Raw genomic sequence first — 26045 nt, 5'->3', positions numbered from 1 at the left:
GCATTAAGAATTTAGGACTATTACTATTATTTAATATGTACAGGTAAGTAATATATGGTAAAGCTATACAAGAGCTTTGTTTGTTTTGTTTTAAAAATAGAGGTTGCTTTACTCTAGAAATCTTTAAAATTATACAACTCCTCATGCATGGTGCACTTCACTTTCCCCTGACAGTAAGCCTGTTATTACTGTTGCTCCCCCCCCCATGACTTAGAACATTTTGCAACTTCTGGCACTGTAAGTCACATGATGCAATTTACTGACCAAGGTTATCCTGCAATCTCCTCGTTTTCTCAAACTGCCCATTGCTCCACGATTTGCAATCCTCTCTCCATACATTTCCTTATTATCCAGTACCTCACTTTTCCTTTTTGGTTTCCCTAACAATCTTCTTTATCCAACACATAATAATATTCCCACTTTCTTTTAGAAAATGTACATAGCCTTCTGTTAATTTCTGCTAGTTCTCCTTTTTCCATTGCCTCCAATATAGTCAACACCTGTTCTAATGTAGCAGATACGTCTTCTAGGTTTTCGTTATTACCTTCTTGACTTTTTAATAAGAGTAATTATTGCTCACACATGCCCTCATAGTTCCCTTCCTCCTATCCAAATTAAATGGCTTCTCTTGTACCCTTATTTTCTGTATTAGTTTACTTAATTCCTCTTTAAAAGAGATAAAAGATTCACAAGCAACTCTTATCCCCCCCCCTTGGATGTTTTGTTTACTGTTGAGAGGGTAGCCTAATGGTCAAGGTGTTTGCCTTGCAAACACAATGTGCAGGGTTTGAGTCTCACAAGGGATAATTGGCTAGGCTTAAAATGGCTTGCAAGGGCAGTTAGCTTAGTACTAATCTATGAACATCTGCAACAATTACCAAGTCCCTCCATTGGTGCATTTTATATAACCTCACTGTAGTATAAAAATATTTATGTAAACACTTCCACATAAAAATTCTAAATTGGTGACACTGAGTAGCAATTCTAGGGGCTTCACAAATTTCCTGTCATGCCTCCCTGGTTCTCTCCAAATTCACCTTGCCAACTCCCAAACTCCACCTGTAGACCCATCTATTCCCTATTAGTGCTATATGCTCTCCCCAGCAATGTTATTTACCAAATAAAAAGGTTCTCGTTTCAATACACAATCAATTCTGGACGTGGTACCCACTTACATATTTCTTTTGAATACCTATTCAAGGAGTTCCCATACTGCTATATTCAAATATTTCCCTCTTCTCTGTATGAAACATCTTGCATATTTTTGTACCATCCCAATCTCATTTCTCACTCCCAGAGTTGCTTCCAATAATACAGTTCTCTTTTTTCCTCCCCCAATCTTTCATTCCCCAACTGTTTTGTTTGCCCTGCCCTTGTGTTGCACCCTTCCAACAGGCCAGACTTCAAAGTTTCCATTTCCTATATTCCTTCACTTTAAATATCTTCCAGTATATTTGGAAGCTCTTCAAGTCATTTATCTGTCCTTTCTTACACCAGCTCCCACATGTTTAGTTCCCTCCCATTAATCCAGCCTTTTCCGTTTAGTAACACAAATGGAGTTTTGCAGACCGATCAGCCACAGATTTGCTGCTCTGTAATATAAATTTGCTATCACTGAACCTACTTCTTCTACTGGCAAGACCAGTTTTTGCCCAATATAACTCATTAATGCCTTTAGCAAACTATCCCAAATCTCTCGCTCTGGTTCTGCAATCAGTGTTTGAGCTGTATATATTACTTGTGGAACAATAAATACTTTTACCATCTAGATTCATTGATCAGCATCACTTACTTGAAATATAGTACTTTGATCCGTTTATCCCAGGTTTCTCGAAAGTCTTATCCACCCAGATCCCAATTTCATTTGACGACCTCATAATGAAATGTAAATGTGGGGTATAATTTATACATATCGCTTTAGTCTTTTCCTTATCCTGTACCCCAAGATGCTCCCAAACTCTCAAACATTGGAACAACTTAGTTAAGTCGGCTTGTGGTTTAGTCAAATAGATGATAAAATTAGTATCATTTTGAAGATTGTATTTCCCCCTCTTGTCAACTTCAACCTTTAATCTCTGCCTGAACTTGATTACCAGGGGTTCTAAACAAGATTGCAAAACAGTAGGGATAACAAGACATCCCTGTCTTGTGCCTCTACGTATTTTAAACTCAATTTAGCAATTATTTTGAGCATGGCCCTTGATCCATCATATACTGCTTATGGCAACCTTACAAAAGTATTATCAAATTCCATTTGCCAGAGAACTTCCCATAAGTATTGTCAGCTCACTCCTTTCAGATGCTTTCTTTCTCTGTATCCATTCCCACCAAAACTAATTATTTTCCCAGTTTCCTCAGATTCCTTGTGTATAATAATTTGTTTTTATGATGCCGTCAAACATTTGCCTCCTTTTATAAGCCACATTGATCATAAATACACTCTTGGGAGGATAGCGGACAACCTTTCTTCCAAATACTCACATCCATCTTAGAATCATGACCAAACTTAAAAATTGCCTATATGATCCCGGATTAGATGGATCTTTGCCTTCTTTCTGAAGCACAGTCATAACTATTCTCTGCCAAGAACTTGATATTTCCCCCTTTTTTCTAATATCCTATTAAACAATTTTAACCAATAAAGTAAACAGTCTTCATTTCAGTACTTTCCGTAACACCAGTAGGTGGCCATCTTCACCCAGTGATTTCTCCAGCTTCTGCCTCACCATCTGACACTTCAGCTCTTCCCTTTTAATAGGTCTTAATAAAGCCTGCCACCTCTTCTTGTAACAAGACTAGGATATTCAGGCCTCAAAAAAAAAATTCTAACCAAATTTCTCATATGTACCAAGTCTCACTTTGTAGCTCTGTATAACGTCTCACAGTAGTCTACAAAACTCCTCTTGGTCTCTCCAATATTCCACGTCAATTTCCCTGTATATATATATATATATATATATATATATATATATATATATATATATATATATATATATATATATATATATATTATATACATATACACACACACATACATACATACATACACACACATTCATAAAAAATGCTGCCTTCCTTTGTTCCAATAGTGTTGCTACCCCTGCCATGCTATTCTGTTCTATTACCCGTCATGCTATTCTACTCCTCCCTAAATGCATTGCTAAGTATTCCTCCTCCTCCTGTTGTAGGTCCTTCAACTTCTCTAAATCTCATCCTCTTCAGTCTTTTCCTCGGGTTATCTCTATGCTGTAGTTCCACCTTAAAAGGGAGGTGTTCAATTTATTCAACACTTGACAATTAGGCCCGCCTTTAGCCAACATTCGCCTCATTGCTCTCTACAATATTTAGCAGTTTCTTTTCTTTCTGGTTGTTGCAACTATGCATATTCTTCCATGCCTTTATCATTGGTTCCCATAAACTTAAAACTGTGCCATGGCTGGTGTCAAAGTAAGACTGCATATGTAGTTGCCCCTTTTCTATGGTCTCTACACTCTTTTACTATGTACCATCTATCCAGTCTCTGCCACCTTCCAAATCTCCTGATCTGGACACTGGGTTCCAAAGAACAGGGATTAATTTGGTAACATCCATCCATCCCTCAAATTCTGCAATTTTCTGGCTTCCCCATTTACCCTCTCCCTTCTTGGCCCCTTACTAACATCTGCCACTGAAGTTAACAAAATCCAATCCCTTATCAATAATATCAAACCTCATGCAAGCTCAACTACCTCTAACATCACAAGTTTTATTTTATTGTTTCAGTTCTATTGCTGGGTCAATGTAAACATTTCCCAGAGTTAATTGCCAACCTTCCAATCTAGCCCTTTTTGCTTTCTTCAACCTATAAGGGAAACAAACTTTACATAATATTGCAACTCCTCTCAGGTCCTTCTAAAGCCAGTACACTGTATCCTTCCAGGAAGCCTTGTTTTGAAATTATGTACTTCTTCAAAGAGATACCTTTCTTGAAGCATAACTGTGTGCATGCTACTTTGTCTTACAATCTCTAGCACACCCTGCATTTTCAACTGGTTCATTAAACTATTTATATTCCGACTAACCAATTTTAAATACCATACAACTTATTCTACTTGCCTCTATGTGATTAACCACCAATACACACCACTCCATAAAAGTTTCACTTTGAGCAATTTCTTTAATGGAACATAGTTTAAGAGCAACCCTTACCCATACTACCCAAAACCTGTACAACTATTTACAAATCTCTACTTTCTTTCACGGATTTTTTTATCTTCCCTTAAAGACACAAGCCTATGCTTGCTTAAGACACTTCTGTTTCTTGATCCCCGTTTCCAGAAGCAATATCTTTCCACAGACCAAAGTACTACATTTCTGTATTTATCCTTCTCCTCCTATCTCTATAGTAACCTTTATCATTTTCTTTTCCTTTTTGGGCGGGCATGAAATAATCCCCCTATCTTTCAGTTTCCTCCTTTAAATATTTCAAAAGGATATGCTCCTTATGTGACACATATGGACCATCTAATTTGGTAGCTACCTCCCTTCTTTCGCTTCAGGACTGGTTGTACTCTCCCCTCTTACATCAACTCCAATGTATCACATAAACCCTTGAGTGGTTTGAGAATGCCCCTTTTTGGGGCTCATTGTTAACCTTTTCCCCTTGTCACCCTCAACCATGTTTAATCATTGAAAAACATTTCCACATTAAATGACAGTGTTGAACCCTCTCTGAGCTAGCAAGGGGGTTTCTGCACTGCTTGCTTGTAGTCCAAAGTACCTAGGTAGGGCCCGGTAATGCCAACACCAGAATGTAGATCATATATTGCCATCCAGATTTGGCCATCTCCATACTTTTCCTCAATTCCCTCCAGGGCTCCCCACACACTGATTACATAGTCCACCTTTTGGTGCAGGTGTCAGGGTTACACATTTCCCCCCTACATACTCATAACATCCTCCCCTCATTACCTGCTTTCATGCCATGTAAGAGTGGTTGATACTGCCATACAATCATTTAGCGCTTTAAAATTATGCTCTGCTGCCCTCTCCCACTGATAATATTCAGAAAAAACTTCTTAATGCTTAGGTCTTCCTTATACCCCCTCATTCCCTTTTCTCTTCATAAAAATCAAGGCAAATGAGCAATTTTAATATGTGGATACAAATTCTTCCTCTTTCCATTCCATCCCTCATAATGCCACCCAAATACAGTCCAAACCAACTGGTCTCATTGCTCATCTTCTGATATGCCTTCTTCCAGTATCTGCTCCACCAACTGGACTCACCCTGCAACCAATTCTTCACACATCCAGCAAACGTTGCTTTGGGGCTCCTTTCCTGCATTTTCCATTGAAAAACTGGAAAAATGGTTTGACTTCCTTCTCTCTGTGGCCTCGTTGTTCCATCTCCCTTTAGTAACTGCGGCTGGGTTCTTTTCCCCAACAGGATTGCAAACTGATTTTTCAAGCTCTTCGCTTACTTTTTCTACCCCCCGAAATATCTTTGCCACATTCTAAAAAAATCCTCAAGACAGCAGGGTGTGACAGTTTAACCCTCAAATGCAGCTCCCAACATACTTTAAAGACCGGGATAAATTTCTCCAGATACTTGTCACCAGTGAATATTCCTGATAAACATAAAACTCGTCTCTCTCCTATTAATAAGGCCTTCACCCCTATTTTCACAGTTCAGACAGGATCTGTTCTGTTGGAAAATTTGGAGCTTCTTCAACACAGGCAGAGGGGATCTCAGAGTTTGACTAGCTGGTATACAGACCCTGTGTGCCCAGTCTATGTTTTTCCTCTTGCAGAATCTTTGCCCATTTACTGCTTTGTGCCGGCATGAAGGCTTTACAATCAAATCCCTCAACCCATTCCAGCACCTCTGGGGAAAAAAAAAAAATATATATGGAGATTTTTCACATCTTTCTCTGTCCTCCAGCTCAGTCAACTTGTTCCTAAAGCTCTTTTTGTGCCATTTCCAATTCTGCAAGCAAGGCAATATGATCACTGGAGGTAGACCGTCACAAGCTCATCTGATTGACGATTTAAAGCAGCGTCCATCTTTCCAAGCCATTTATCTGTGCTGGCACTATACCGTGTAAGCAAACCATTCGTTTTCAATATTTCCTTGTATACTTTGGTTAGTTTAGCATGCAAGTCCATAGCTTTCGTCAGCTGCTGCCCGCCATTCATCCTACTTCCCAGCTTTACTTCTGTAGCCATAGTTCTCTGCTGGGCACTGCCTGACACTTTACTATTTTGTGCTGTACTTAGGTGGGATTCTAATCTTTTCCTCATAAATCTCACTCCAGATGACTGAATGTATCTTAATATAAAGGAGTAAGGGAGTATTTTGTCAAATGTACTAGATCTGCATCTTTGTTTGGTTGCTAGGGAAAGTCATGTCCTCTCAGCTCCACGCCATACCAGATGTCCTGCTTCTATATCAACAGTCTGAGAAAACAAACACTCATTATTAAAAGTATACTAAGGATTTAATGGTGTTTCTTCAGAGACAATAATGTCAACCTCAGGTAAATCATATGTGCACTTGAGAACATTACCAGACAGACACATACGATGCAATTTAAGGAACTACAGTTTCATGCTCCTGCTGTTCTCTTTCCTGAGGAGTGCATACATTTACATGCATGTCAACAAGTACAGGCATACTGGCTGTGTGTAAAGTTGAGCAGCAACTGTTTGGAGCTGCTCAGTAAAACTAGATTATGCAGTGTACAGTGGAACAAATACACAATATGCGCCTAGGTATGGCAGCTCAGTGATAAACGCTCTACCTCAAACCACCAAGATTTGGGCAGGAATCATCTGGTCTCCATCAGAGTGCAGTTTACACATTTACCTCCCAACAAATTGTAAATTTTTTTGACTCTGCACTGATCAGGCAGCTCAGCTTCACCCATCATGCAGACAAGATACAGTCTGTACGAACAGTTCAGTGTACTTACTCTTACCCTTGCGTCTACCAGTGTCAGGTCTGACAAGGATCCAAGGTCCACCCACAACTTGTTTAAAAACACAGTATTCAATAAGAAAACACGGTATAAAATGTACCTAGCATTTCATCACAGCTTTGACTCATATCATTGTACATTTTTTTTTAAAATCAATAAATGTCTACAAACCTGCAACAGCATTACAACATGACCATTTCATGTCTGCAGTTTAGTAATTGGTTTTGAAGCTAGTGAAATATATGATTAGCAGTTACCACAGTTAAATCTCACGAGTCAGAAATCATATTGATAAAACAGATAATGGTGCTTAAGGGCATAAAGAACCCGTATGCTTCGAGCCCTTCTCTCGATAATCAAGGGGGGGGACCTCCTGAGGGGCGGGGGGATCAAATCCAAAGGGCATTAAAGCAGAACAAATATTAGTTAACATTAAGGCCAATTAACAGCTACGACTGAACAATTTCTTAAGTTAATAAAACATAATAAAAGCAGCAATCTGTACTTAAATAAGAGATCCCACAGCAGCCTGTTATCCATTTCTTACCAAATGCACTGGCATACAGTTCCAATTGTCCAGATCCTTATGCAACGACTACTACTACAGCAGTAGTATTATGTTAGTCTTCAAACTTTATTCTCTGGTAAGAATTTTTCATTGCAGTGAAAAATCTCCTCAACTTAAACAGGATAGGCTGTTTGACCTTGGCAGTCTCCGAGACCATGTATAATTGGATAAATCCTCATCTCCAGAAACAGATGCAAACTGCATACTCACTTCACCTCAGCGATCAGAGACTTAACAGTGTTTTCTAAATACTTCCATTTACTTGATAAACTGCTGAACACTTGAAAAAGGAATTTCATCACAATTTACTATTCTGAAACACTGAAAAGATCTGTCACCATCGGAAATGTCAGGACCCGCTAAAGTGCGAGTCATGAAATAATGAGACCGAATGGCCGAAAGAACTAACTTACATATACAGAGTCAAGATTCCATTTCACAAAATATTTCCTTTTCTCATAGGTATGGCAATGTCGGAGTTACTATAAGTTCAGGGGTGTGGCGAGCTTGCCCTCCCACCCACCCACCCACCCCTGCAAAAAGTTTAAAGAGCGATTTTCAACATGCACTTTTCTGCTGCATTTTCAGTCTTTTTTCAACTTGTCTGCACTCAGCATTTTGAGTGACTATATTTCAGCATGGAGCTGTAAAAAATCAATCGATCAATAAAAGGCTAAATTTATGGCCTTTCAACTGTAGGTAATGGGTGGATTAGATGTTTTGCTTTCTGATCTACCTCAGGCACACAGCTTTCCATTCCATATGGAGATATGCCAGAAATCCTACTATTAAAGCAGCAAAGTAGGAATGCTGCTTACTGGCTGTGCACTTAAAGAGAATCAATCCATCCATCCTCAACCTCTTCCCATTTCCCACATGGGGTCGGGTGTCACTTCAGCAGTGACAGTCATCTCAAGTCAAGGTTTATACCCCCTGATGGCCAACACTGCTGCGTTAGTTCATCCGTACCACTCACTCGCATACATACCACTCACTCGCATACATACTTGCACCTATGGCCAATTTAGAGTGCCCAATCCACCTAAAGCATCCAGTTTTTTTTTAATTTCATTCCTGCAGTTCCAAATGAAATTGCTTCCACTTTTAAATTTACAGAGATTTATGCTCCAACATGCTTCACTTTTCTGAACATGTATTTCATTTTAAATTACAATGGAACATGCAAAGAAAAGAAGGTATAAAAGGGGGGGGGGGGCGCTAATAAACAATATATCACAACAAAAACAAGCTTTCATGCAAATCTAAATAAAACAACCAAAACATATAGGCACAGGTCAGTTTTTTGGCAGGTGACCACAAATACAACATAATGTAAACAGTTTTATAAATACTATAACTTTAACAAGTAGTAATATAGAGGAATAGGCTTACATATCTTACAGAATTGAGGTCTCCTTCAGATATAAAAAAGGCTATAAATAAGACACTGGAACGCTATTGCTAAGCACGTGTCTAACTGACCCATTCTGGTTTAATAGTCAATACCCAAAAAAACAAGACTTAGAAAACATACTTAAGAATATCTTTTGTGTAGACTTATTTCAGAAATGCATGCTACTGTAAGAGAGTTTTGTAAAATAAATAAATGAAAAGAATGAGCACTCATGCTATGAATGGTGACAGCGCTGAACAGCAACGTAATCCTTTACACATTTCACATCATTAAGGGATAAACTAAAACAGAAGAATTCTCACAATTAATTTCCATGTACCACCCCATTTGAAAAGTAATACAGAGGTTTTATACACAGAAATAATCTATAATCTGCTCGCTATAAAGTAAGGAACAGCACAGCTTCTCCAAATTAAACACACCCAAGTTTCAGTGCAGAGAACTTAGTCGTAACAGCCAGTCTGTTTTGACCCACAATGAAGACACAAACAACTCTAGAATTTTAAATACACTAGACAAAAATCAATGGGTTAACCAACACTCGGCTCATGAGTCATTACTGTGAAATCACAACACAATACAGTATCTCAAAAAAAAATAAATAAATAAAAAAATAAAAATATACTGTCCAGTTTACTAAGCTTTGATTCACTGAGTATCTGCTCAAAACTGGATAGGGCTCAGGTAATTACAGGCTGTTTTCCTCCCCTCAAGTTGGAGACGGAAGCAAAAATCTATGCATATGACCACCATGCTGGTTATGTGTTACAGGCTCTATCATGACAGTACAGGACAACATTAAATTGTCATCCTGAAGAACTCAGGGCAAAAACACTGCTGAAGAAATTAAAAGGCATCCCACTTATTTTATTTATCTTACAACACAGCGCTGACTGTTTTTTTTTGCATGTTTATTAGCAGAATAATCCCAATGGAGCTATTATTGCTCTTGGAAAGGCAGCCAAAAGTATGCTTTAAACACTGGCTGCCTTTCAGCTTCTTTCATTGCCTCTACTTGTCTCTTCTTTACTTTTACATGAAGCGAGGGATCCAAGAACAACAAGCTGTCACGTACCTCATGTTCAGATTGCATTCACAGTCACTGACACTTGTGTTAATACAGAGTAGCTTTCACGGTTGGCAGCAGCAGACATATACGAGTATGGATAAACATACAACCAGTTCTAGCCACCAATACACAATGCAGTAATGCAACATGCTACAGTCACAGTAAGCACCCAAAAATAAGATCAAGAAAAGGCAGCAGTTGCGTCTTTCTGCTTTTCCCGGTTAGGGGTCGCCACAGCGGAACTCCGGTCCGCTAATGATTGGCAGTAGATTTTTACGTGCAGAGTTGCCAGCCCTGACGCACAACCTTCAACGAAGATACACCTATTCACGCATGTCTCCACACAGAAGACGCTTCAGCTGAGAATCGAAAAGGACAACGTCTTACTGCGAGGCGATTAAGTCGTCTAACATCAGAACCAGTGATGTCAATAATTTACAGGCTTAATTTCTTTAACGTATAATATAGCAATAACCCACGCCTGGATGTGGGTAATGCTGGATTTACCCACAGTTGGTGTGGTTTGGTCACGAGGGTGAAGCCCGAGTGGCCAAACAAAGCCAACCATGGGTAAATCCAGCATTACCCACACCCAGAAGTGGGTTATTGCTATTATACAATGACATTATTTAAGAAAAAAAAAAAAATTACTTTTCTTAAATAATGGCATTGTATAATGCCTCCTTGCTGCCCTTCCGCAGCTGTCTGGTATTCTGCGGCAGTTCTGATGTCCTGCGCATGCCTATGCAGTACATCAGAGCTGTGGGCAAAAGCAACGGAGAAAGCAAGATCTCTGTTGCTTTTTACAAGCTGTTACACTATGTTAAATGGGTTTAACATAGCAAGACAGCTTAAAAAAAGCAACAGACAATCTCCGTTGCTTTTTTTAAAGCTGTCTCGCTATGTTAAACTCGTTTAACAACAAAAAAAAAAAAAAAAGAGTTATAGTAATGGAAAAAGTCTGGGCGACCGGACCTTTTTTCCATTACTATAACCGATTTACAACGTGCACGTTTTTGAATATTAATGGGGGGACGTTGTATAATGGCAAGTAAACCCAACTTTCGTGTTATTTTAACATGCTTTTAAATTAAGAAACAATAGTATATTATTAGACACCAGTATCATACTATACAATGTCTTTTTTTTTTTTTTTTTTTACTACTTAACACTCTTATTAGCTTTATTAGTTTCATTCTTACATTTTATTATATTACTGCTTAGGCTGCAAGCACAAACCTGAATCTGAAAAAGCAAAAAAAAAAAAACTACATTACTTGTGTCTTACGATAAGCATGATTTCATTTACAGAATTGTGATAGTACACCACTGAACTACTCTTGCAGCAATTCATATGCTCATGGTTGTAGTTCTACAGCAATCAGCTTAACAGTTTTCCTGCCCAATTTTAAGACTAAGTAATGAACTTGCTGCGAGTGTTCTAATGAAAATAACAAACCTGTCATCTCATAGCTCAGGGATCTGCAGCTTTCACTATCAAACAGAGCCATTTTGGCCATTCTCCTACCAAATAAAATTCATCTGGAGCCACAAAACATATTTGACCCATACAATGAAGATAACACAGCAACCCAGCCACTGGGGATGCACAAGCCAGTGCATTTCTTTGTGCCGGTCCAAAGCCTGGATAAATGGGGAGGGTTGCGTCAGGAAGGGCATCCGGCGTAAAACCTCTGCCAATTACGGATGCGGAGAACTTTCATAATTACATACCAGATCAGTCGAGGCCCGAGTTAACAACGACCGCCACCAGTACTGTTGACCAACAGGGTGCTGGCGGAAACTGGGCTACTGCTGGCAGAAGGAGAAGAGGAGGGCAAAGGCATGCCCAAAGGCAGGAAGAGAGGAGGAAGGTTAGGAGTGTAGCAGTGAGGGTAGGAACTTTGAATGTTGGCAGTATGACTGGTATAGGAAGAGAGCTAGCTGATATGATGGAGAGAAGGAAAGTTGATATATTGTGCGTGCAAGAGACCAGATGGAAGGGAAGTAAGGCCAGGTGTTTAGGAAACGGGTTCAAATTGTTCTATCATGGTGTGGATGGCAGGAGAAATGGGGTAGGGGGTTATACTAAAGGAACAACATGCCAAGAGTGTTTTAGACTTGGAGAGTGTGACAGAGTGATGTTTATGAAGCTCGAAAATGATGGTGTAATGATTTATGTTGTTAGTAAATATGCTCCACAAGTTGGGTGTGCGATGGATGAGAAAGAAATTTTTGGAGTGAGTTGGATGTTGTGGTGAGTGTACCCAAGGGTGAGAGACTAGTGATTGGAGCAGACTTCAATGGGCATGTTGGTGAAGTGAACAGGAAGTGATGGGTAGGTATGGTGTTAAGGAGAGGAATGCAGAAGATCAGATGATTGTGGATTTTGCAAAAAGAATGGACATGGCTGTGGTGAATACGTATTTTAAGAAGAGGGAGGAGCATAGGGTGACGTACAAGAGTGGAGGAAGATGCACACAGGTGGATTATATCCTATGTAGGAGGGCCAGTCTGAAGGAGATTGGAGACTGTAAAGTGGTGGCAGGGGAAAGTGTAGTTAAGCAGCATAGAATGGTGGTCTGTAGAACGACGTTGGTGATCAAGAAGAGGAGGAGGAGGAGGAGGAGTGTGAAAGCAGTGCCAAGGATTAAATAGTGGAAGTTAAAAAAGGGCGATTGTGAAGTGGAGTTTAGGGAACAGTTAAGACAGGCACTGGGAGGCAGTGGAGAGTTACTGAATAGCTGGGTAACTACAGCAGAACTAGCAAGGGACACTGCTAGAAAGGTGCTTGGTGTGACATCTGGACAGAGGAAGGAGGACAAGGAGACCTGGTGGTGGAATGAGGAAGTACAGGAGAGTATACAGAGGAAGAGGCTGATGAAGAAGAAGTGGGATTGTCAAAGAGATGAAGAAAGTAGACATGAGTATAAGGAGGAGATGTGGCGCATGGGAAAGAGAGAGGTGGCGAAAGCTAAGGATAAGGCGCATGGAGAGTTGTATGAGAGATTGGACACTAAAGAGGGAGAAAAGGACCTGTACCGATTGGCTAGACAGAGGAACAGAGCTGGGAAAGATGTGCAGCAAGTAAGGGTGATAAAGGATAGTGAGGGAAAGGTACTCACAAGAAAGGAGAGAGTGTGTGGAGTAGATGGAAAGAGTACTTTGAGAGGCTGATGAATGAAGAGACAGAGAGATTAGCAAGGAGGAAGTAAGAACAGCTATGAAGAGGATGAAGAATGGAAAGGCTGTTGGCCCAGATGACATACCAATGGAAGCATGGAGGTGCTTAGGAGAAATGGCAGTGGAATTTTTATCTAGATTGTTTAATGAAATTTTGGAAAGTCAGAGGATGCCTGAGGAGTGGAGAAAAAGGGTGTTTTGGTACCTATCTTTAAGAATAAGGGTGATGTGCAGAGCTGCAGTAACTACAGAGGGATAAAATTGATCAGTCACAGCTTGAAGTTATGGGAAAGAATAGTAGAAGCTAGGTTAAGAAGGGAGGTGATGATTAGTGATCAGCAGTATGGTTTCATGCCAGGAAAGAGCACTACAGATGCAATGTTTGCTCTGAGAGTGTTATTGGAGAAATACAGAGAAGGTCAGAAGGAGCTACATTGGGTCTTTGTAGACTTGGAGAAAGCATATGACAGGATGCCTAGAGAAGAGTTGTGGTATTGTATGAGGAAGTCGGGAGTGGCAAAAAAGTATGTAAGAGTGGTACTGGATATGTACGAGGGTAGTGTGACAGTGGTGAGGACTGCAGTGGGAGTGACAGATCCGTTTAAGGTGGAGGTGGTATTACATCAAGGATCAGCTGAGTCCTTTCTTATTTGCAGTGGTGATGGACAGGTTGACAGATGAGATCAGAGGTTGACAGATGAGATCAGACAAGAGGCCCCATGGACTGATGTTTGCAGATGACATTGTGATCTGTAGTGAGTAGGAATCAGGTTGAGGAGACTCTGGAGAGTTGGAGATGAGGAGACTCTGGATAGGTGGAGATATGCCCTAGAGAGCAGAGGAATGAAGGTCAGCAGGGCTAAGACAGAATATATACGTGTGTAAATGAGAGGGAGGGTAGAGGAATGGTGAGGATGCAGGGAGTAGAGTTGGTAAAAGTGGACGAGTTTAAGTACTTGGGATCAACAGTTCAGAGTAATGGTAAATGTGGAAGAGAGGTGAAGAAGAGAGTACAGGCAGGGTGGAATGGGTGGAGAAGAGTGTCAGGAGTGATTTGTGACAGACTGGTACCAATAAGAGTGAAAGGGAAGGTCTACAAGAGGGTAGTGAGACCAGCTATGTTATATGGGATTGGAGACAGTGGCATTGACAAAAAGGCAGGAGTCAGAGCTGAATGTGGCAGAGTTAAAGATGTTAAGAATTGCACTCGGTGTGACTAGGATGGATAGGATTAGGAATCAGTATATTAGAGGGTCAGCTCAGCTCATGTTGGACAGTTTGGAGACAAAGCAAGAGAGGCGAGATTGCATTGGTTTGGACATGTGCTGAGGAGGGATGCTGAGTATATTGGGAAAAAGATGCTAAGGATGGAGCTGCCAGGTAAGAGGAAAAGAGGAAGGCCTAAGATAAGGTTTATGGACGTGGTGAGAGGACATGCAGGCGGTTGGCGTGACAGAGCAAAATGCAGAGGATAGGAAGAAATGGAAAGAGATGATCCGCTGTGGCGACCCCCAACGGGAAAAGCCGAAAGATGATGATGAAGATAACACAACATATTAAGTTTTATATACAAATTATACTGCATATAAAAATAACTAACTTAATAAGAATATTTAAAATCCATCCCTATTTTTGTTCCTTTGTTGAGATTTTTATTGCGATCACATAATGTGCGCACACGTCATACCTTTCACCCTCAGAGCAAGAAATTTGGACAAAGTCATAAAAATAGGGAGACAAAGGTCCAAAAGTAGGGACACTTTTTAAATATTGCTCTTATAAAATTTAGAAAGTCAAATGTGTGTCTATATTTTCTGACTTCAGCACTAAATAATTTACCAATGATCTGCCAGAAAACCACAATTTAGAGAAATAGACAGAAAATATGAGGCAAAAAAAATCAGGACATTCTGTTAAAATCTGTACAGTTGACCAGCAAGTTTGTGTGTGTGTGTGTGTGTGTGTGTGTGTGTGTGTGTGTGTGTGTGTGTGTGTGTGTGTGGAAAATGCATGTTAACACAAAGTGTTATTTGAGCAAGTTTATAAGAGCAATATTTAAAATCTGACCCTATTTTTATTCCTTTGTTCCCCCTTTATTTGTAGCTCTGACCAGATTTCTTATTGCAAGAGTTTCAGAGGTATGGTGGAGAGGTACGGAACCCTTTCAGGAGATGCTGAAGCGGACAAGGAATTGCTTAAATCACTCTCAGTGTGTGTGGAATGCAGGGTAAAAGAAAACATGTTATTCTAGCAAGTTTATGAGCACAACATTTAAATTCCATCGCTCTGTGTGTGCGTCTGACTCATGAGGCAGAGTGACCATTATTTTTCAAAGCTACAGGGGAGCCACTACAGAGGGGTGGAAGAGACATGCAGCTCCAGAGCCACAGGTTGCAGACCCCTGTCCTAGCTGCAGGGCTGTATTATAGATGAAACATCACAAGTGTCTGAATATCTTATTTGGAACACCTTCCGATGTTCTGTCTCATTTTCAGAAAAGTCTCTTTTTACTAAGGCTTTGTGCTGCAGCTGTATGAACAAGCAAACACAAAAATAGGAAATGCAACTGATTGCCATAAGTTGTTGCGTCTTTCGGCTTTTCCGGTTAGGGGTCGTCACAGCGGAACTCAGGTCTGCTAATGATTGGCAGTGGATTTTTACGTGCCGAGTTGCCAGCCCTGATGCACAACCTTCAACGAAGGTACGCCCATTCACGCATGTCTATACACAGAAGACGTTCTAGCTGAGAATTGAACAGGACGACGACTTACTGTGAGGCGACAACGCTACCGCAGCACCAGATTGCCTGCCATAAGTAATGTCTGCAATTAAAAAATGACAGCAAACAATACGTATTGTGTAATGCAGAAGACCGCAGCAAATCTGAGACAAATTAATTTAAAAAATAAATACATAAAATGTGAATTAAGGGGGGGTGGGAGCATGGCAGAATGGTTAAGGTGTTTACCTTGCAGACACAAGGTGCAGGGTTTGATTCTCATATGGGGTACTTGGCTAGGCTTAAAAAAAAAAAAAAATGGCCCACAAGGGCAAATAGCCTAGTACTAATCTATGAACCTAAGTCACCACACAAGTCAATATAATGTATGGAATACTTGGAAGTGCACTCCAAAAAGCATAGAAAAATAACCTTTTCATAACATTGCTAGAAAAAGTTTGCTTGGAGTGAGATTCCTACAAAGTACAAAGAAGTCCTGTTGCTGAAGCACTAAAGCAAACCTTGTGTTGCTACACAGATGACAGCAAAGAGCATTACACCATTTTCAAGCTACTACATACCTTGTGCTGACATACAACTCTTCTCAGCCTTATTCAAAGAGATCACAAAACAGATAGTAGGTAATGAAATGTCATGTAACAAACCAGGAGTGGTCCACATCCCTGCAGCTCAGCAAAACTCCTACAGTCATTTGAAGTTAAAACTCACCTTCTACTGTCACACAGGGCAGCTAAAGACCCACATTATAAAACATCATAGACTCCAGTTGCAGCCATTTGTTATGCATTCTTAATGCAAGCAAAGAAATTCACTTCTTGACCTTACTCATAATCCTAATGTACAGATATCCATTTGTTAAGCAAGTAATTTGGTTTGGTTTAGATACCAGACTATTTTTCTGTATTCCAGTTAGTAGACCAATACCTTAACCACAGCAAAAATTTAAAAGAGCTCTTAAAAAGCAGGCAGCTCACATCTTACATTCCTAAGAAGGCAAGAACTAGTTAATCTTAGCCACGACCCATCTCCTTTTTTCTATTAACATAAAAAGCAATTCAGAGACAAGTACTTCAGGATATAAATTTATAAAAACCCAGAAGTGTTTTAGTTGGTTCAAAAGAAATTCCTTGCAGTAAGAAAATGCAACTATGTAGCTCTGAATTATATTAACTCAAGTCTAAAAAGACAAACAATTCTGAGTAAAGTCAGAAACAGTACAGCTATACAGTTGAGAAAGACAACACACTAGTACCTTTCCAAACTACCTCTACGGTAATACCCATCAAAGCAATCAGTCAAAGGCATTGTACCTGCAAATGTTCACAGATCTGTTTATTATTTTATTCATTTAACAATGTAAACCCACTAGGCACAAGTGCTTCCTTTCTGGGGTGATGCAGAATTGCAGAGCATGCAGGTGAAACCACAGTGAAATCCATCAGCATATTACTGTCTTAGCCCTCTCTGCTAAACAGTCAGGCCATCAACTGGTAGACATGCAACAGCTGCCTAAGGATAACCTTGCACAAAAGTGAATCCGTACTTCTGTATGCTACCCAGCAATCGTCAGGTCACCTTACTTCTGACCCAAAATTACCAGGACCAAAACAATTCAGTCTGCAAAGTTTGTGATGGTTATTCATGCACTTGTGCCATCGTATTTGGACCACTAAAACCATTCCTTACTAGGAACAAGCCAATATGGGCATTGCTCATTTACAGTTGGTCTAGAATTCCATAGCTTGGATTTCAAGTAATCTTCCAAACTGGGTCGCATCCCCTCTAGGCTATGGGATCTGGGCTGACAGTCTACTATGAGTCACTATGTATTTGCTCTTATAACCAAGCCCTGTATAGTCAGGGTCCCATCTATTTCAAAAGAGCCAACTGTATCCTACATGTCCCTATATGCTCATTTAGTTAATCAAATGAGGAACTACTAATTTAGGAGATTATTTCACTACAACCTTTTCAGAAGGATCTACAAGAATCCTAGGATAAAACTTCACATTGATATATCATGATATTTTCTGTAGTGATTTTTTTTTTCCCTTTCTGGTAACCCTGTTTTGCTACGAGTACATTTGAATTTATAAGTTAACTATATTTATATTTCTGTACAATGTTTAGGATTTTAAAACACTAATAAAAATGGAATGATTTTGGACACATTAATATTAATAAAAATTAAATGAATTATGTTCAGTTTTTAGAGGGTACAGAATTCTTGGCCCACAGACAGGAACCAACCACTGTATTATTTGCTTACTGCATCCACCCCATCCACCCCACCTTGCAAGTCACATCTTCTACAGCCCATAAATATAGATTTTCTGCAAAACACTTCCATTTGATTACAACTACAAGGCACAATTGGTTTACAACTACCAGGCACAATTGGTTATCCTCTCTTTCCCAGAATGCATCTCACCATTAAACCACACCATCTACAGCAACACAAGCATTTTCTGTCTCTGGAAGTCAAAATGGAACCAGCATACTGCCATCATGGTTTTATCTCATGACGATATAGCCACATTCATAAAGACATCTGTTCTATGGATGAACACTGAAATTATTTGAAAGAAATGTGTAACTGAACTGAAATGTAGACATATCAAAACATTTATTAAATAAGAAACTTGCCCCATTCAGTGAAGAGGTGACTTTACACACAAAAACATATCCCCCCCCCAGAAAACACTGTCGATGTTGTACAGGGATAAAGCTCCAGCTAAGGTCCACGTGACCCAAGTTCAGTTAGCACCCTGGGTGCCAAACGGTGCAGGCACAGAAGATGGGACTGCCTGCTGGGGTGGGAGTGGGGGGTGCTGGGCAAAGCTCTTGCGGTCTTCCCAGTAGACCCAAATAAAACTCTTAGAAGTAAAATTTCACCGATTTAAATTGTTTATTAATTAATAGACAAATTAAGTGCAATTGCCCATAAGAAAACAGCATTACTGGCAAAACAGACCTAATCTCAAAATAACCTTTCACCTACTAAAATAATGCTAAAATCTGACATTACATAAAAAAGAATAAAATCTACGTAAAACTAAGCAAAAAGCCACCCAAGAGAAAAACTCATTCATAAAACCCTATATTATGTAAAGCCCTAATCAACTGACACCCTATGTAACTCCATCCTCAGTCTCCCAGAAGTTACCACACCTTTGGAACAGACTTCTACTTCATGTCAAAACAGAGCACCTCACTGGCCCTCTTCAAACACAATCTGGACGATTGAATGGGTGACTAAATTCACCCTGGGGGTTCCACCTGTGTCCCTCTTGGGCAGGGGCAATAGGTGCCAATCATGGCAATAAGGGTAAGAACTTGGCTAGGCTTGTAAGGGCCACAGGACCATTAGCCTAGTGACTTACTATGATCCCAAACCACTTTTTCCTCATTTTGCACATTTAGGGTCAGAGTGTCACTTCAACAGTGACAATCAACTCGAGCCAAGGTTTACACCGCCAGGTGGCTGATCTTGCCACAATAGTTCTTCTGTACCACTCACACCTACGGCCAATTTAGTGTCTCCAATCCACCTACTACATGTCTTTGGAGTGTGGGAGGAAAACTGAGCACCCGAAGGAAAGCCACGCAACCTCAGGGAGGACATGCAAACTCCGCACAGAATGCACCCGAGCCAAGAATCAAACCTGTGAGGCGACAAACACCAACTTCTACACCACCACAGCCACCCCTCCTAATGAAATAAGTGGAGAATAATAACCAAAATTAAAAACACAGAAAATGGAAAACCAGGGAGTGTGGCTGTCTGTTTTGTGGGATTAACTGGATTCAGAAAAGGATGTTTTGTAACTAATCATAGAACACATCTCCTAAAAGTATAAATTAATAGTTATTTATATAAAATATATCAAAAACACTAAACCACCACATAGTCCACATTTACTTCCTGTACTTTTTTCTGCATCTGTCTTTCCTTACATTTTTTTTTTTTTTTTTTTTAAATACACAGAAAACACAACCAACCAGATCACTTAAAAAAAGGATATATCCCTTAAAAACAAAAGAAAAATCCAAAGCACAACGGATGAAACTTGCTACAGCATCCGAACACAAAGTAACTGATCCGCCAATATCAGCTACCAATTTTTTCCTGCAATGTTTTGACTCTCAATGCATGTCCAGCCTAATTCTATGCAACAACCCACCAGTGCAACAAATAACTTGCAATCATATACCCCTTTTTCTACATTTTTGCACATGGGTCAGGATGTCACATAGTGTCTGACAATCATCTAGAGCCAATGTTCACTCCACCAGGTGACTAGCCCTGCCCCTGCTGCTTCTTCCAATCATCGCACGCACATTCACACCTATGGCCAGCTTAGAGTGTGTCCACTCCACCAACTACAGGCCTTTAGAATGTGGGAGGAAACTACAGCAACAAGAGAACAAACACACATTAGCACTGGAGAACATACAGATTCAACACAGAAGGCAGCCAAACTGAAAATTGAACCTTGGAACCTCTCGGTGCGAGGCAAGAAGGCTATCCTCTATACCACTGTGCTGCCTGAAAATTCATACGTTAACCCTGCATAACAGGAGCAGAATTTTGTGACATGGTGTTACTAAATGAACATTATGCAGTGAGCTTTAACACTAACTAGTTACTCAACCTCTGAAAGTTATTATAAACTTAAAACTTCGATCATGGTTAAAAATGGGTTATGAGGTCTGGTGCAAGCGGTAAACGTTTAAATACATAAAACTAACAAACTAGACACTACTTTCATTGCCAGATATGAGGAACAGATTATGCAGTTTGTCTGGCAGTTGGTTTAGATGATTATAAAGCTGTTAACGAGTAGTTTCCTGTGGTCCAGTGATGCAAGGTTTGATTCCCTCGGCCTCCACTGACGGACTCTGATCATGTCACTTAACCAGACAGTGATCCCAGGCAACGACTGAAAAAGGTTTATGGAGATCAGTGCTGTACCCCGGAAAACAAATGCAAACAAAACAAAAGAAGTCACTGTCCACTCCTGCAGACTGCCTTCTCACATTCCAAAAATAAAATCAAGAATCACTCCATCTAGTTGGATAGAGTTTTGAAGGCTGTACATTCTAGTCATGAAATCTAGCACGAACTACTATTTTAACAAAGTCAATTCTCTCTAAATGTCTGACTCAGAAAAGTATTGTAAAAGCACAGATTCTTTTCAGCTTTCATGTCACATGCAAGAGTTTCTCTAAGATTAAGCTAAAAATGAATAATCTGGTTAGCCCACAAATCCTAGTATGTTTTACTTACTACAAATCTACAAGGAAACACAATGAATATACTACGATAACAAGACTGTAATCGTCTATTAGTCCTGCGAGTTACTCTGAATCCACTTGTCAAGGGTTCTACCATTTTATTATCAAGATGTTAGGAATCAGAGCAGCAGGTATAAGCAGACATAAAATGCAATACAGCCAAGTTACGTGGTGGAAAAAATACTAAACAAGACAACATTACTTTACAGTTTTACAGTTCCCCAGTTTCTTCTGGATAACTAACAAAAAAGTAGACATCTTAGAACAAATTGCATCCTCAACTTCAATATACTTAAGACTAAGTGGTTCACAATTTCCAGCAAATAAATACCGACATACATTTTTATGCAATAATCTGATAAAAGAATTGTAACTTAGATAATGCATCACACATCAACTAGCTCACAATTTCTTCTCGTCTGTAAAGCAATATATACACCATATATTGCTGCACCCCATTTGCTGAGGCAATATGCTTATTTCCCAAGCCCTAAACACACAGCTCTGGTAAAACACTGACTGGCTACATAGGACATAAAACAATGCATTGGGCAATTTTATGAAACATCTAACCACATATGCAGACAGCATAGGCTGTCTTTATACATGGGCGTACTCATGGAGCTGTACAGCGATGGTTTATGCAGTCATCCCCGCCATAAAATCATGACTCACTGCAGCACACATAAAAGACTGACTATTCCTTGACACACTAGTAAACTCAGTACTACACATACAATGCACAAATAAGGGAAGAGATGTGGCAACACAGCAGACTGATAAAGCACACTGCAATAAAGATTCATATATTATATGGGGAGCTAATAAAGCAAATAAAACTTGCATTTCTTAGTAATGATTTACAGTCAATGCTTTACATAAAATTATACAATACCAACCAATGTGCACCACATAAAACGTACAAAACAATATATTAATACAAGTACTGGGCCATTAGTAAGGCATACTAGAGTCTATAAATGTTCAAAGTGGAGCAGAGGAGCAGAAGCAATCCTTTATTACAGCAAGGTCATCTCTGCAGTTTGCATAGTCAATGGCACTTGTGTAGAGGGATAAAGTCCTGGCTACGATCCAGGTTTGAATAGTGGCTCAAGCACCTGCAGTAGCTGGAGCGGGAAGAGGGAGAGAAAGTGGTGAAAACGTTTTGCCTGCTCATCTCACATCATTTGTGTGTGTGTGTGTGTGGGGGGGGGGGGGGGGGGTGAAGGTGCCATGCTAGTACAGGCAGGCCATGTTTTGCAGCCATGATGAATACTAAAACTCAGAATGATAGCCAGACTACCCAGTACCACTGCTCAATGTGAAACCCAGAATACTCCTAGATGATGCCTCATTGTATGTGCTGGCCTATAAGGGAGACTGCCAGTCAGTGCCACCAACACTCCCTTACTGGAAAGGTGAAAGGAGTGGGAGACAAAGAGGACCAAAGAGTTGCAGTACTCGCCCATAGAGATTGGGGGTAGCCACTTTGGAGGCTGTTCCCTCCGTCTGCTGGCAGTGATTCAACCATCTCCTTGCAGAATGGGGATGGGCTTGGGCTCAATAGGATGTTGTGCCACCACAAACACTTCACCCCAACTTACTACCCCTGCAACTGAATGATCAGTCTCGCATAAAAAAAATTCAAAGAAACTGCTGCAAAACAAAATTTAGAGAACTAAAATAAACATAACTTTACTGCATTAAATTACTACTTAATTCTCTAACTATGCCACATACTGAACAAAGGATTAGTATGCATATGGCAGGCTAGCACAGAGGCAATGTATATGGCAGCAACACCAAGGACTCGCACTTGAATGGATGCCTAAGTGCTAAACAGCCCCAGTCAAGGCAGGGGGAAACAAATGCTTTGGACAAGTCACCTTTCACAGAGGTGGATGAGGATTATGCTGCTCAGTTTAGCAGCACCTGTGAAAGTAAAAGAGGGTGGAAGTGGGAGAAACAGTTTGTTGATGCAGGCTTGTGCATGAAAAAGATAAACATGCCAGTCAGCCTAAGGCCACTGCAAGACAAGAAGTGGATGTATATGCAACTAAATGCACATACCACTGCAAAATGACAACACTACTACTCATCCTTCGGACTCTTATCCCATTAGTTTGCACAAATGTGTCCTGGCAGAGCTTTGGGCAAGAAAGTAATGTCAGATGATCAGCTAGGTCAGGACAAAGTACCAAATATGTAAAAAAACTAATTTGCTCCCCTCATCATCTCGTCTCTCTTTTCCCCTTGCCTGCTCTCTATTCCTAGTTTCAAATCTAATCAAATTTTATTCTTCCTACATCTCATTCATCTTTAAAGTTAGCTTACTTTAATATACAAAACAATATATGTGTACAAAAGTATTTGCCTAATTAAACTCTGAATTTACTAAAATTAATATTGATCAAGGAATATCTGCATTACATTTCATATAATTAATGTGAAGTTATGTTCAGCCCTGTATTTCATAATATCTTATGTAATTACCTACCATATGTATTTGCAAACTGTTCTATGTCCTTCATATATTGTCATTGGTCTATGTGGAGCTTTTTTCCCCAGGGCCTCTGTTGAAAATGGTTTTCACCAGTCATACTATCCTGGTAAACAAATGCAAATTAAATAAAGCTTCGATCAAATAATACAGATTTAAGTAAGCATCCTTCTCAAAACAAAAACCTGACTGGCTGTTTTAGTTTCCCTTAAGCTCTTCCTCTTCACTCCAGCAAGTGTCCTGCAGATGTCCGGTAAAATGACTTGCGCATTAATGAAAATAAAATGAATACATATATACATATGGAAAACACACTGCTGTAACAAAGAAAACCATTGCAGACAGCATTAGTGCATTCATGCAAGCAGATTATGTGCCTCACCATGAGAGCTAATTTACTTGATACACCCACAAAAATAAAAACTCTCCAGTGTCAGCTCTTAAAAACTAAGACCGCATGGGAGACTCAGTATAAAAATGTGCACATTTCATTGCCAAAAAACATACTTTTAATCACTCCATCTACACTGGTTTATATTTTTAAAATCCCACTGCTTTAATTGTAATAACAAGTTCACACTAACCATTTTAAAGTGATAAATTAATGCATCCATCACTGAGTAACTCTTATTGTCTGACCAGTAAATATACTACTTTTGCAAAACTGCCTTTACCACTACAAAGAGCGACTACTCCATAGCTAAAGAATCACCACAGGAAGTACTTAAAATGTATTAAAAAGAATTGACCATTTCATATTAAACAACAAGATGTGGTAAAAAGAACAGCCCAAGATTACACCAAAAAAGCACGAGTCACACATTCAAACATATTTATGGCTTCAGACTACCAATTCACCACTGCTGAAAATACACTGAAGCATGGCATGTGGACCCCTTGTACAAAAACATCATGCAAGTCAATTCAAGATCTGAACATAATACAGCTTCATTTCTTATTCATACTCCTCAACTTCTAAGCACAAAAAAATCTGGACAAAGACTAATATAATGGGAGACAATGGCCCAAAAATAGGGACAGGTTTTAAACATCGCTTTAATAAACTTAAGAAAGTTGCTATAACAACACTTTTTGTGCTAGAATGCATTTCCTGCAGGATATGAAGTCTGAAACTCAAATTTCTATAATTTTTCAGACTTCATTCCTCACCGATATGCAAAAAAACCGAGAGAAACAAACCAAACATATGATGCAAAAATTTGGAAAGGTATGCTACCGCTCCACCAAAGCTTACCTGACCTCGCCAAAGACACACAGCATCATGCGTCTCTGCATCTTCCATCATACAATGCCCTGAGTCAAAGAAAATGCTGCCAAAGTACAACTTTCAGTCACTGTTGAAATAAACCTACAAAAAATATCCTTTGCTCTGTGAACTAGCAGCCTCAACAACCGTACTGCCATCTGTAACAATTGAACAGCAGCGAAAATCGGGGGGCTGCATATTGTCGTGGGGCCAAGATCTAAATACGCTGACTATGGCAACGTCTTACCATCTACAGCTAGAGCTTTTACCAGACAGTAACACAATCAGACTCACCTTGACTACAGTGCCAACGACTCCCCAGCTAGCTTTGATACTGTTCTCCATCCCTGCTCCACCGTTCTGTCTGTTTATTCCAGCAGCAGCCATGATGGCATTAGGCATCTACTACTCATTGTTGGGGGCGTATTCCTATCCTAAATACGTGTACGGAATACCACCCGCTTTATTTACCAATCGTCTAATCCTATTCATGGTTAAGATTATAATAATATCTATAAAATACCTCACTAAATTGTTTTATTCTTTCGATTCCACACAGTATGCCTCCTTAACGACGCGCCACCTATACAACGATGGTAGCGTCTGACAGCTGTTTCCTTCACAAGAAGCTGCAAGTTAGTGATGCGTAGGAGGGAGTTATGCAGCAGTCTCTGAGTATTATAATATTTGGTCAGTAAAGTGCGTTATTGCTGATACATTTTTGTCGTGCCTCCTTTAACGCAGGAAACAAACGTGTTAATAAATAACGGCAAATATGTATAACAACTGACGTTCGGTAATATTGGCTGGCTTGGAATGTCAATATTGCGATTCTTGGACGTGTACTAATAGCACCACTTTCACGAGAGTGGGGACATGGTAAATAGTAGTAGCAAAAGAAGTGCCCAGCTATGTGGTGTAGAGCTAGGGTTGCCACCTTTTCACATGCCCAAAGTAGGACATTTTTGCTACAAAAGTCAGATTTGGCAGGCCAAAACATACCCACGGCCAGTACAAAGGACAGAGCTTCACCTTTTTGCCTAAATAA

The 26045-nt window shown here is 39.8% G+C and overlaps 1 protein-coding gene across 2 annotated transcripts in view; it reads right to left on the bottom strand.

The window, feature by feature from the left end:
• TRIM23 (tripartite motif containing 23) overlaps positions 1-25620 on the bottom strand; it is a 759378-nt gene extending 733758 nt beyond the window's left edge. Inside the window, exon 1 of one of the 2 annotated variants that reach the window (XM_044063360.1) lies at positions 25292-25620. In XM_044063360.1, coding sequence (XP_043919295.1) covers positions 25292-25399 — 108 coding nt within the window. In that variant the 5' untranslated portion in view covers positions 25400-25620. Of the gene's footprint in view, positions 1-24985; positions 25049-25291 lie in introns of those variants that run through there. The other variant, XM_044063361.1, reaches the window with a different exon arrangement.
• Positions 25621-26045: the final 425 nt, after the last annotated feature.

This window comes from Protopterus annectens, chromosome 2.part1 (genome assembly GCF_019279795.1).
Source record: "Protopterus annectens isolate FY-2018-M chromosome 2.part1, PAN1.0, whole genome shotgun sequence".
Lineage (NCBI taxonomy): Eukaryota > Metazoa > Chordata > Ceratodontiformes > Protopteridae > Protopterus > Protopterus annectens.
This window is presented reverse-complemented; position numbering and strand designations above follow the sequence as displayed.